Source organism: Notolepis coatsorum (assembly GCF_963971535.1).
Source record: "Notolepis coatsorum genome assembly, chromosome: 18".
NCBI classification, from domain to species: domain Eukaryota; kingdom Metazoa; phylum Chordata; class Actinopteri; order Aulopiformes; family Paralepididae; genus Notolepis; species Notolepis coatsorum.
Window position 1 is genome coordinate 42,340,329 of NC_140182.1, and position 13,787 is coordinate 42,354,115.

General features: G+C 46.0%; 1 protein-coding gene across 1 annotated transcript in view; it reads left to right on the top strand.

The window, feature by feature from the left end:
* Positions 1-13,787, top strand: part of pclob (piccolo presynaptic cytomatrix protein b) — a gene marked incomplete at both ends in the record, with an annotated part of 168,151 nt that overhangs the window by 107,018 nt on the left and 47,346 nt on the right. Inside the window, 2 exons of the mRNA XM_084335184.1 lie at positions 2,255-2,552; positions 4,154-4,348. Coding sequence (XP_084191310.1) covers positions 2,255-2,552; positions 4,154-4,348 — 493 coding nt within the window. The remainder of the gene's footprint in view (positions 1-2,254; positions 2,553-4,153; positions 4,349-13,787) is intronic.

Genomic DNA, 13,787 nt, shown 5'->3' on the forward strand with positions numbered 1-13,787 from the left:
CTGTCTTCTGGTAGTTTGTTTAGCTCCTCTCACCCTGCTGCCTTCTGGTAGTTTGTTTAGCTCCTCCCACCCTGCTGTCTTCTGGTAGTTTGTTTAGCTCCTCTCACCCTGCTGCCTTCTGGTAGTTTGTTTAGCTCCTCTCACCCTGCTGTCTTCTGGTAGTTTGTTTAGCTCCTCTCACCCTGCTGTCTTCTGGTAGTTTGTTTAGCTCCTCTCACCCTGCTGCCTTCTGGTAGTTTGTTTAGCTCCTCTCACCCTGCTGTCTTCTGGTAGTTTGTTTAGCTCCTCTCACCCTGCTGTCTTCTGGTAGTTTGTTTAGCTCCTCCCACCCTGCTGCCTTCTGGTAGTTTGTTTAGCTCCTCTCACCCTGCTGTCTTCTGGTAGTTTGTTTAGCTCCTCTCACCCTGCTGTCTTCTGGTAGTTTGTTTAGCTCCTCTCACCCTGCTGTCTTCTGGTAGTTTGTTTAGCTCCTCTCACCCTGCTGTCTTCTGGTAGTTTGTTTAGCTCCTCTCACCCTGCTACTGTACCTTCTGGTAGTTTGTTTAGCTCCTCTCACCCTGCTACTGTACCTTCTGGTAGTTTGTTTAGCTCCTCTCACCCTGCTGTCTTCTGGTAGTTTGTTTAGCTCCTCTCACCCTGCTGTCTTCTGGTAGTTTATTTAGCTCCTCTCACCCTGCTGTCTTCTGGTAGTTTGTTTAGCTCCTCTCACCCTGCTACTGTACCTTCTGGTAGTTTGTTAGCTCCTCTCACCCTGCTACTGTACCTTCTGGTAGTTTGTTAGCTCCTCTCACCCTGCTGTCTTCTGGTAGTTTGTTTAGCTCCTCTCACCCTGCTGTCTTCTGGTAGTTTGTTTAGCTCCTCTCACCCTGCTGTCTTCTGGTAGTTTGTTTAGCTCCTCTCACCCTGCTGCCTTCTGGTAGTTTGTTTAGCTCCTCTCACCCTGCTGTCTTCTGGTAGTTTGTTTAGCTCCTCTCACCCTGCTGTCTTCTGGTAGTTTGTTTAGCTCCTCTCACCCTGCTGTCTTCTGGTAGTTTGTTTAGCTCCTCTCACCCTTCTACTGTACCTTCTGGTAGTTTGTTTAGCTCCTCTCACCCTGCTGTCTTCTGGTAGTTTGTTTAGCTCCTCTCACCCTGCTGTCTTCTGGTAGTTTGTTTAGCTCCTCTCACCCTGCTGCATTCTAGTGGTTTGTTTTCCAAGGGAGCATCTCTTCCTCACGTAGCCTGCTAATCAATGGCCCCCTCCCAAGAGCACCTAAGTCACTGACTATTTCATGCCTGTAATATAGTATAAACTGTGCTTATCCTGTGCTAAATGCACGAGGGATGCTCACTGTGAGTAGAATTATCCTTAAAAGACTTTATCTGCAGAGACCCTTCTCTCTGCCTGTATTTTCACATCTTTCTTATCTGTGCTTGGGTGTCAACCTTTGTGTAGTGAGTGCATATTATGTGCATATTATGTGCATGTATGCCCTCCCTATTTGCCATTTCCCCACATGGAATGCACCTGATTGGATAAACAAGCTGCTAGGGCAGTCCGCGGTTTTCTGCTCCCGTTTTCAAAACATTCTATTTTCCCATCAAGTTGAACCTAAAATGTGTTTCTGATATTTTTTGTGGTAAGTTTGATATGATATTGCTGGATCTTGATCTTGAGTTTGATCTGAACTAGTTCCTTATGTTTTGGTGGTGCTGTAGTGACATCTACTTAGTATGCCTTTAAGACTGCATGTAACAGGATGTGAATCTTAATGCTACGCTGTCCGCATTCTTCTGCCTGCTGTTTTCTTCTTTTTCTTTTATTGGCCAGTCTAAAACGATCTCAGCAATCTAAATCTAAATCACAGAGCCATGCCAAGTTGGACTGAACAAGAGAAAACCCTGCCAACAGGGATGCATGAAACACTAAGAATTAAAAATCCCCTACAAGCGCTTCTGGTTGGGTGTGACCTGTGCTGCGAAATCAATAAAAGGCTCTGGTCTAATTTCTAGAACAAAACATGTGAATGTTTACATAAACGTAAAGACAAAAGTGCCCATAAGTGACCTTGTATGAATGAATATATGTTTTTCTTGTCACCATTCTCTCTTATCCACCATTTTTTAACCCAGTTATCTGTCATGGACACAGTGCAAATCTTCCACAGTGGGGCTTTGATGCAGCCTGAATCTCCGTGTAATAAGCAGCTGTCTGATGGATCTGCATACTAGCTAGCTACTGCTTATGCCTTCTGCTTGTTCTCTCTGTGTGTCAGGTGTTGATCGACCTGTCCGACACGGGCCTGCTGGACAACACCCCCCGCTGGCTGCCTCTGAGGGAGCAGAGCGAGAGCATTGAGCACAGTAGGACCCACCACGCTGCCCAAGGCCCGCCGGGACCCGGGTCGGGACAGGGCCAGGGACACGTAACAGGGGGGCCTGGGACGGGAACGGGGCCTGGGCAGGTCATGGGACAGGGTCAAGGTCAGGGAATGGGAGAAGGGAGTCATGATTCACCTTTGAACTCTGTCATCAAGAGCAGAAGCCACGGGATCTTCCCGGACCCAGCCAAAGGTACGACACGCCGACCTGCTTCTCTTACTGTTGCTCATTGCCATGTACAGTATTTGTAGGAATCAGTTAATTATATTTGATTGTTCTTAGTATTGCCAAAGCTTGATTCTATTATGTATTGTATTGTATTGTATTGTATTGTATTGTATTGTATGTTTTGTATCCTATGTTAAGGACCCCCTCGAAAACGAGATAGCATATCTCAAGGGGTTTATCCTCCCAATAAATTTCAAATTATTGGCGGCTAGGGCAGACTCGTCAAATGCGTCAAAGGTTCAACCACTGCCATGGTAACCGAGTGTCAAAATTACTATTCAAATGGTTTTATTTGTTTTTGTTTGTATTACCCCATCCAACATCAGCATAAAAAACAGCTTATAGACAGCCCCAATATTGGCTAACTGAAAAAGAAAAAAATATATATCTTGCAGCATATTTTAAGTTTTTCTTTCTTATATTAAAGTATATTTAGTTTTTAAGAATTGTAAAGGATAGGCAAAAATAAGCATGTGCTTTAGCCTATTCCTTTTTTCGGTCATTGAGTTTGGATTGTGTGTGTGAGCTTACTTTGAACATGTACATTTGTGATTTTTTTCTTTTCTTTTTGAAAGTCCACACAAGTGTGTTTTTGATTGATCTGTAAACAAAGACCGAAAATAAACTATTCATCATCATCATATTCATCATCAATGTATGTTTCCTTAGTGACAGAAATAGTCATTTAAGTGATGGCTATTCAGCTGTCATAGAGATAGGGGCTGTTGTCATGGTTATATAAATGCTAATGCTTTCTCTGCAGCTGTAATTACACTGCACACACGCTTATCATGGAATCAGGAACCATGGCTATGAAAGTATCAATGATATCAATGATTATTTAAACATATTCTGGGGATCGGTGCCCCGGTGGCACACCAAATTAATGCATATACTGCGTAATTGCAACGTCCTGGGTTCAAATCCGGCCCAGGACATGTGTTGCATGTCCTCCCCCATCTCTTTCCCGATTTTTCTCTTTGACTATCCTATCAATAAAAAAAGCACAAGCAATGCCCTAAAAAATATCTTTAAAAAAATATATATATATTTTGGGGATTATGTTTGATCATTATCTGCTCTCCCCTTCTTCTTCATTTATTCCCTTAACTACCCACGTCCATGAGCCCCTGAACAAGGCACTGAACCCCAAAATGCTTTGACCTCTTCGATGAAATGCATATAATTCCCTTCTATTCTTTTTTCATATCTTCTCTTCTCTTATTTCCTCTTCTCTTTTCTTCTCCTCTCGTATCTTCTCTCCTCTTCTCTTCTCTTCTCTTCCTTTCTCCCCTTTTCTCTACCATCCTCTTCTCTTCTCTTCTCATCTCTTCTCCTCTCATCTCTTCTCCTCTATTCTCTTCTCTCCTCTCTCCTCTCCCCTTGTCTCTTCTCTACTGTTCTCTCCTGTTCTCTCCTCTCCTCTCATCTCCTCTCCTCTCCTCTCCTCTCCTCTCCTCTCCTCTCCTCTCCTCTCCTCTCCTCTCCTCTCCTCTCCTCTCCTCTCCTCTCCTCTCCTCTCCTCTCCTCTCCTCTCCTCTCCTCTCCTCTGCTCTCTCCTCCAGACATGCAGATGCTCCCTCTGGAGAAGTCCCACAGCAGCCCAGGCAGCTCCAAGTCTTCCTCTGACGGTCAGCTGCGCTCCCACGGCCCCTCCCGCAGCCAGAGTAAGAGCAGCGTGACCCAGGCCCACCTAGAAGATGCTGGGATAGCCATCGCTGCTGCCGAGGCCGCCGTGCACCAGTCCCGCTTCCAACCAAGTAAACCCCAACCCTCCCCGTAACCCCCACCCTCCCCCTAACAGACCTCCCGCAACATGCCTCCTCTCTCCCGCGCATGCTGGTTGTGAACCTCTCGTTCCCTGAACACTTCTCCTCCTGCTCTCCTCGTCTGATTGGTTTCTCTGAGCACCACGTTTTGGTTTTGATGGATACTTTCAGTTTGATTTCTGTTTACCCCCAGTGATGATAAAATACCCTAACATAAAGTCCCTAACCAAGACCCCAAGACAAGGTCATGACGTAGAACAAATGAGGCACTGCATCATAAAACCTAACCTCATCATAAAACCTAACCTCATCCTAAAACCTAAACTCATCCTAGAACCTAACCTCATCATAAAACCTAACCTCATCATAAAACCTAAACTCATCCTAGAACCTAACCTCATCATAAAACCTAACCTCATCATAAAACCTAAACTCATCCTAGAACCTAACCTCATCATAACACCTAAACTCATCATACAACCTAACCTCATCATAAAACCTAACCTCATCATAAAACCTAACCTCATCATAAAACCTAACCTCATCCTGAAACCTAACCTCATCATAAAACCTAACCTCATCCTAAAACCTAACCTCATCCTAAATCCTAACCTCATCCTAGAACCTAACTTCATCATAAAACCTAACCTCATCATAAAACCTAACCTCATCCTAGAACCTAACCTCATCATAAAACCTAACCTCATCATGAAACCTCATCCTAGAACCTAACCTCATCATGAAACCTAACCTCATCATAAAACCTAACCTCATCATAAAACCTAACCTCATCATAAAACCTAACCTCATCATAAAACCTAACCTCATCCTAGAACCTAACCTCATCATAACACCTAACCTCATCATAAAACCTAACCTCATCATAAAACCTAACCTCATCCTAAAACCTAACCTCATCCTAAATCCTAACCTCATCCTAGAACCTAACCTCATCATAAAACCTAACCTCATCATAAAACCTAACCTCATCCTAGAACCTAACCTCATCATAAAACCTAACCTCATCATGAAACCTAACCTCATCCTAGAACCTAACCTCATCATGAAACCTAACCTCATCATAAAACCTAACCTCATCCTAGAACCTAACCTCATCATGAAACCTAACCTCATCATAAAACCTAACCTCATCATAAAACCTAACCTCATCATAAAACCTAACCTCATCCTAAAACCTAACCTCATCCTAGAACCTAACCTCATCATAAAACCTAACCTCATCATAAAACCTAACCTCATCCTAGAACCTAACCTCATCATAAAACCTAACCTCATCCTAGAACCTAACCTCATCATAAAACCTAACCTCATCATAAAACCTAACCTCATCCTAGAACCTAACCTCATCATGAAACCTAACCTCATCATAAAACCTAACCTCATCATGAAACCTAACCTCATCATGAAACCTAACCTCATCTAACCTCATCATAAAACCTAACCTCATCCTAGAACCTCCCCTCATCATAAAACCTAAGCTCATCATGAAACCAAACCTCATCATAAAACCTAAGCTCATCATGAAACCTAACCTCATCATAAAACCTAACCTCATCCTAAAACCTAAGCTCATCATAAAACCTAACCTCATCCTAGAACCTAACCTCATCCTAGAACCTAACCTCATCATAAAACCTAACCTCATCCTAGAACCTCCCATCATCATAAAACCTAACCTCATCGTAAAACCTAACCTCATCATAAAACCTAACCTCGTCATAAAACCCCTCACTCATCCTGAAGATCTTGCCATACAGTCTACCTGTACATAAGGCTTATATTACATGTATATAAATTTGACCTTACATTTACATTCAGTCCTCCTTTTCTCTGACGTCACACTGCCTGCAGGGATGACTGAAGTAGGCCACAAAGAGCTGCTAGACTCGGCTCTGACCACGTGCTCAAACACACAAAGACACAGTAGAGCCATGGAATACGTAGCGTGTGTTTGCCCCAAAGACAGTGTCCCCAGAGCCTCAGTCCTCTGTCTCATCGGTGGAGGGCGCATGTGCCGGTCTCAAGCATAATGGTTCTACACAGCCCCAGTGTGGAGACTTCTAAAGGCCAGTATAGAAAATAAAGCTTGTAGTCGGATGGCAATTACTAACACATACTCCTGGACCATACTAACATGATATATGCCACATTGAGGTTGTTTTGAATTCAAAGGCCATAGTCTTGATTATGAAGTGATTATGTAGTTCATAGTATTGTTAAACTAGTCCATAAGAGAAGGTAGTTGAGTGTAAAGCATCGTTTTTTTCTAAGCATGCAGTTTGCTTCCCTGGCTACCAATCCCTGGATTTTAAGTACTTTGCGATGCTGTAGTCTCTGTGTGTGTCTCTGTGTGTGTGTGTGTGTGTGTGTGTGTGTGTGTGTGTGTGTGTGTGTGTGTGTGTGTGTGTGTGTGTGTGTGTGTGTGTGTGTGTGTGTGTGTGTGTGTGTGTGTGTGCGTGCGTGCGTGCGTGCGTGCGTGCGCGTGCGTGCGTGCGCGTGCGTGCGTGTGCGTGCGTGTGTTTGTGTGTGTGTGTGTGTGTGTGTGTGCATGTGTTTGTGTGTGTGTGCGTGTGTGCATGCATGTGTATGACATATGAACCTTTAGAAGAGTCAGGAAGCACACACACAGACGGTGAGGCATACAGGCCTATTCCTCCCTACCCACTCCTGTTCCCACCCCCACACCCTAAAACACCCGTGTCACAAATGTGGTCTGAGACTAAACCAGTCAAACCAGGAAACACAGGCACATCATGGGGTTCAAAAAGCAACAGGGAGGCGACTCTGTCTCCGCACTTACCGGCCAATGAGAGTAAAGACAGGAGTCAGCTGACCATGAGAGGAGCAGAAGTGTCGAGGGAAGGTGAGGCAACAAAAGAGAAGTCTAATTATAAATATGACTAACTATTTAATTTGCAAGCCACAATAAATCATAGAATAACAATTAAATCAATTTAATGTTGCAATCAGATGTAACTGGTGTAACTCACAAAAGTCATTAGAATGCAATTCTCAATCTTATTTCATTATGTGTTTCTGTGTAGTTCTGCTCATGTTACAATTTATTGAATGATTGATTTCTTATATTCATATTTCTTGTTTGTTTTATTCAAAATTGTGCACTTGTATGTGTCTAGATTAGGGGTCTGTGACTCGTGTCTTCCCTGACTACGTGGTACAGCAGGCTAATGCTGGTTTTCATCATTGCCAGGAGTTTTCAGCTCTTTCAAATCGAAGGCAAAGAGATATCTCTATTCTAGACAGGAACACTTCATGAACATAGCTACCCTATGAATCAATCAGGGTGCTTTCACACTAGGGACCCAGGGCCGTTTCCGAGCACGATTGCCCCAAAAGTCGTGTAGTGTGAACGCTGCGTTCCGTCCCCGGGAACGGATAACCGTTCTGTGGCCGGGACCACTTGAAAAGGTGGTCTGGGAAACGATTCAGGCGTTCCCGGCCACGGAACGATTCAAGTGTACCAAAACCCGGAAGAGGCTTGCTGTAACAACGTGACGATGACACAACGTCATAACTATTCGATTGTCCATCCATCCTGTTCAAAACATCAGCGACAATGACCGCAAAAGGATCAGTGTGGTCTTCTGAAGAAATTAAATGCTTGATTGAAATTTGGATGAAAACATACAAACACAACTGGACAATACCCACAAAAATGTTGTACAGGCTTTGACTATTTCTCGAACGACTTGTCGCATACTAGATGACGCAAGTGTACTCTTGTGTTCATTGGCAGATCGCAAATCAACTAGGTGCATACCGCCACCTGCTGTATCGGGGTGTTGCTCCCTCAAGTGTGCTCGGGAAGGAAACGATATTGGTAGTGTGAAAGCTGGCCGGCGGGGGAGTGGGGAGGGGGGACTATCGCTCTCGGGAACAGAACGGAGGCAACCGTTCCTAATGTGAAAACGCCCTCATACTCCTCTATACCCTTGAGCATAAGATAACAGCAGCAATGCAGTGTAATAGCGAAACAGATAAGGACTTTGTATAAGGACATCGAGTGCTAGATGCGTCTCAATTCAGGGGCCGTATCCTTCAAAGGCTGCACTAGAAGTGCGGATGAGTCACGGTGGTGTGACCAAGGCTGTCCCATTGCCAAGGCTCCTTCACATAGTCCCTTACATGTGAGTCATATTTCCAACTGCTCCCTTCTCTGCTGTAGCTATAAGACAATGAATGGACTATTAGACTACTATAGCTTTGTCAGTGGTGTCGGTTCCTCTGTGTCTCTGTTCTAACACGGATTTATCACTCTGCTAAAGTAGGGTATTTTGATGCGGCTGGTTAAAAAAAAGGAATAATCGCTAGCCAAAACTACCATAGCATTGCAGATCAGGTCACCCGACGTCACCATGAAATTGCAACATGAGGTCATTTAGTGTTAGCAATGTGACTCTTACGTCCTCTTGAAGTTGACAGGATTCAAATTTGAAAGTGCATAATCTTCATACAAGTTTTCTATGCAATATTTCTTTAACTCCAGGTAAATGTAGTGGAGTAAAAAAGTACAAAGTTCCCAAAAATGAATAATACCTCAAATGTGTACTAAAGTGCAGTACTTGAGTTTAAATACTTTGTTACTTTCCACCTCTGGATCTATGACCATTCTTATGTCACTTTATTCAAATGTATTTCTTATGTTTTTGGAGATGGAGCAGCTTTCTATTTCCCCTTAACATATTGAAATGAAATCAAGCATGTCAATCAAGCAATTGTGTTTGACGAACAATGTCCCTTACCCTTAGCTGCTAGAGTTGTACCCTTCCTGCTGACTTGTTGTACAGAATTTGGAAGTTGCTTTGGACTTGGGAAAGCGTCAGCTAAATGACTAAATGTAAATATAATATAAATATTAGATACTATTATTGTTCCCACCATATTTTTTTGTTTCTTTTATAAATAAGAACCGCAAATCTGTTTTAAAAAGTTTAATAATTACATTTCACATGTTTATTCACTGTGTCCATGGAAACAACGATGAACACAGGTATGGTTTCCTTAGGCAGAAAAGACAAAGCACTATTCTGTTGACTTTTCTGATATAACTACATCACTGCATAACTCATAATGTTCAGACAAACTTGGTTTTTGGTTTTTAATGATACGCTGTTAGGTCAGCCTCCAGTACTGTTGGGTGGTGTTTAGCAGACTGTGACGTACAGGCGTAGAGACTGAGGTGTTTAGCAGGCTGTGACGTACAAGCGTAGAGACTGAGGTGTTTAGCAGGCTGTGACGTACAGGTATGGAGACAGAGGTGTTTAGCAGGCTGTGACGTACAGGTGTAGCGACTGAGGTGTTTAGCAGGTTGTGACGTGCAGGTATGGAGACAGAGGTGTTCAGAGGTGGTTTGGTCTTCGCAGTCTACAAAGGACACAATGTAGACTGCATCCTTCGGACGATGCAGCCCCTGAATTGAGACACAGTCACTGTGTAGGCCCTATATATATAGTATCAACATGAAACATCACTCCAATGTGAATAAATACTGGAGAGATTGATTTGCTCTTAGATATGAATATTGCTCAGTGGTGTAGTGGAAGCTAAACCCACCTAACCTCAGTTTACTCACCCTTAAACTCTACACACAGATACAAAATCACTGCAAACAGGAAATTGCCATTAGGTATAAGGATGCACCAATACCAATAGGCTACTGCTATCGGATATCGGTCTATTTTACATTTTAAAATATCTGTATCTGAGAATTTCCCTGGTACCAAGAAACTAAGGTTATCCTATAACCCTAGTTATATGAGTATAGCGAGCGCTCTGCTCTATTGGAACTGTCCCTTTATGCTATCATGAAAACGTTCAACCACATGCACGCTCCTCACCTGCCTGGCCACGCCCACATCTGCTCACACATAAGCGGGGCCATGGCCATACTACCAGCTCCTTCCCCAGTCTTTCACCGCCGAAACGGAAGACACGTGGGGTCCTCAGTGAGTCAGAGCAGAGCGCTCGCTATACTCATATAACTAGGGTTATAGGATAACCTTCATTATTTTTCGTATAGCTTTGCGCTCTGCTCTATTGGAACACAAGAGTGGAGCAGAGCAGAAAGCCCAACAGATGTACCCGCTGAGGTCCCCTACAACCATCAGAATACCGGGGAGGATCCGGGCCCCCCCGCCCCCCCCCTAGTGAGGGACGGGAGGGAGATCGGACCCGACTGTGCGAAGAGGGTTCAGTACCTCAAACGCACAGGGTGAGCAGACCATGGGACTTACCTTCGTATAGAAGGGCCAGCGACTACTCGGACGCACATCCCGCACGCCGCCAGGGAACGGTGGTGAAGCAAAAAAAAACTGTCACAGCCCCAACCCCGTGGCAAGGCCGTAGCAGCGGGGCGCGGAGAAGGTCCCAGCCCCAGGCCACATCCCGGGGGCCAGGACCCCCTGAAAAAGGGGCCTTGTGAGGTCAACGAGGCCGCGGCATCGAGACCCCACCAGACGGTCACTGGTGACACCACCCCCCACATCGCCAGCGTATCGGACAGGGAGGTTGATCCCTCAATCCAGGTCGACAGGTCTTAAGAGCAGAACTCGACCTGCGCCCGGAGCACTGCGGACTAGACAGGCGCCTAAGGGAAAGGGTGTTCGGTATGCCGTGCACCATGTCACAATCTCATGGGGCCACGAACCTCGCGGAGTTGTAGTTAGCCAACTTCGCCAGCGAACAGATTCCGCCACGGACTCTGACGCTGCCAATTTAATAATCCCGCAGGGTCGAGGTTCAGAGAAAGATTTTGTCACAATTGGCAGACGTCACGAAACATGCAGGGGCATACTCTCGGGCAGCCGGGGTCAGACCCGGGCTCAACCAGAGAATCGACTCTGCTACCAACACACCGGGGAGACAACCACCCCCCTATGTTTATTAACAGAAAATGGTTGCTCCATTAACCCATTAAGAGACCCCGGAAACATAACTGCACGTATACACAGGCTATACAATGCAGTTCAAGGCGTTTCAGGCTTAAAAAGGGTTAACCCAGGCCAACAGGTCAACGAGGGCAAGGCCCGACCTGGGCCTGGAGGACCGGGACCTGCACAGGGATGCATAGAGGAGTTGACAGAAGCAGCCTCCCCGACAGCCCCCTCCCATCCCCGGTTTAGCAGGGAGGGAGGGATGAAAATGAATGGAGAAGGACCAACGCACCTAACATTGTGCAAAAAGGTACAACATAGTGTGGACCAATGCAGACCACTGTTAACACATTAACTGCCACGGAGTTTGCCCGTCTCATACCACTCTCTGCCACCACTCTAAGCCTATGGAGATGTTCACCTTCTTTGCAGGGCTATAACTTTTTAAATTGTATTGCTAAATTGACATTACTATGGCCCATTCAACATCGATTATCTATCGTTCAGGATGTAGGAACGTTATACTTTTTCATTCATAGATTCATATGAAAATACCGTTTAGAATATAAATATGTTTTTATCGTTTTCTGCAGTAATTCCTAGAATGTGAGTTATAGGCATAAACGCATATATAGATTATCAACTGCCGTTTGTTGCCGATACACGCTATATTAAAAATGTCAACTGTACATGATCCTAAACGTTATGACTCATCATGCGCGGATGAACGGGGGCGGGGGGGGGTCGTTTATAATTCCGTGATTGTCAGTAAATGCTTTATGTAGTATGGGTGATATATTGATCAGAGAAGTTTGCATTAATAATAATAAACAAACACGCTGAAAGTAACGTTACTGTCCTCTTACCGTTTTTTAGACTAAAGTACCGAAAAAAGGTACCGCTGGGTACCGGTATCGATTCACAGGTACCGGTACTGGTACCGTATCGGTTCAAATGTGAAAGGTACCCATCCCTAGTCCTACCTGACCCCCGGACGCAGGACGAATGGCCGCAACAATGGCCTCTTGCTGGCAGGGCCAGAAGTGGCGACGGCTGGAGTCCCGCTCCACGTTTTGCCCACATCCTGCGGCCGGCCGTGGTGCAGGCTGACGACATCTTCTGCCAGAGATGACGCCGAATCAGAGTGTTCAGGGCCCGCTACCTCCCCACGGCTATCGCCAACGGTTAGCAACAAGCTAACGGCTAACTCCAGGCTGACGGTTAGCACCAAGCTAAAGGCTATCCTTCACAGGCCCACCGTTAGCTACAGGCTAACGCAGCAGCAAGCTAACGGATACCTCTCCTCTGTGTAATGTGGGGAATAGCGATGCAGGCCTGGTCACTTCAGACAGCCGACTGCCTCTTCTTTAGCCCAAAGAAAAAAAGGGCAGACAACACCCGCCTCCCTCACAGGACGGCGTTGCCAGAGATACAGTGGCGTCGGCAGCGAAGCACCGTTTTATGTGGGCCGCTGCCACCTTGAGCTCGGGGATAAAAAACACGCAAGCTCGCATCCCTCACGCCGGGAAGCACAACCCACTTTCTTTTTGAAAGGCGGGGGCTAACGTCCAGTGCGGATGGCAGAGGGCATCCCTCCTCAGAGACTTGGGACTCGAACCCAGACTCGGAATCGGGGCTCCCAGGAAAACAAAGCCTCTGTTTTTATGGGGCGTCAAACAAGAACCCCCGTCCCCTCCATGCAATCCCAATTGTCCATAGGACGTTACCGGCTAACGGCTAGCTACAAGTTAACGGCCAGGCCTGTATCTCGGACGTGAGGGAGAGGTAACGGAGGAATCCTCGTTTGGAGCCGGCTGTTCTGCTGGGCCGTATGCCTGAGCAGCCGACCCCGCACAACTGACACATCTGTTTAGACCGTCCGCCCCCGTCACTCACCGCCAATTGCCGTGATCGAGCAGAGGCAGAGAGCCTGCGTCGCAAGACACCACCCACCCAGAGAGACCGTCGGCCAGCCGACTGCCTCTCGCAGCAATAATATCCAGCTGCACAGCCAGAGAGCAACGCTGGCGGGGGAACTGCCCAGCGACGCGCACTCTCCTCCGGGAGCCGCTGAGGCTCACCTGCCTGCCACAACTGTGGAGCAGGCAAGCCCCACTACGCCCCGAGGAAGCCCAAATGTGAAGCACTGGTGGAGGTCAGAATAATCCTCTAGACTCTCCGGTGGTGACGACATTATCCTTTCTTTCTCCCGTAAATTAGTGAGAGAGGGAAAAACAAAAGACAATGCCAACACAGCTCCTATAACTAAACTAACTACTTTAAAGCACTGAACTTGAAGAGGTGCTATACACGGACTTCACGGTGGTGAAAATAGGGAAGGAGCTGGTCGTATGGCCATGGCCCCGCTTATGTGTGAGCGGATGTGGGCGTGGCCAGGCAGGTGAGGAGCGTGCATGTGGTTGAAAGTTTTCATGATAGCATAATGATTAAAGGGACAGTTCCAATAGAGCAGAGCGCAAAGCTATACGAAAAATAACACGTCCAACATGCCAGAA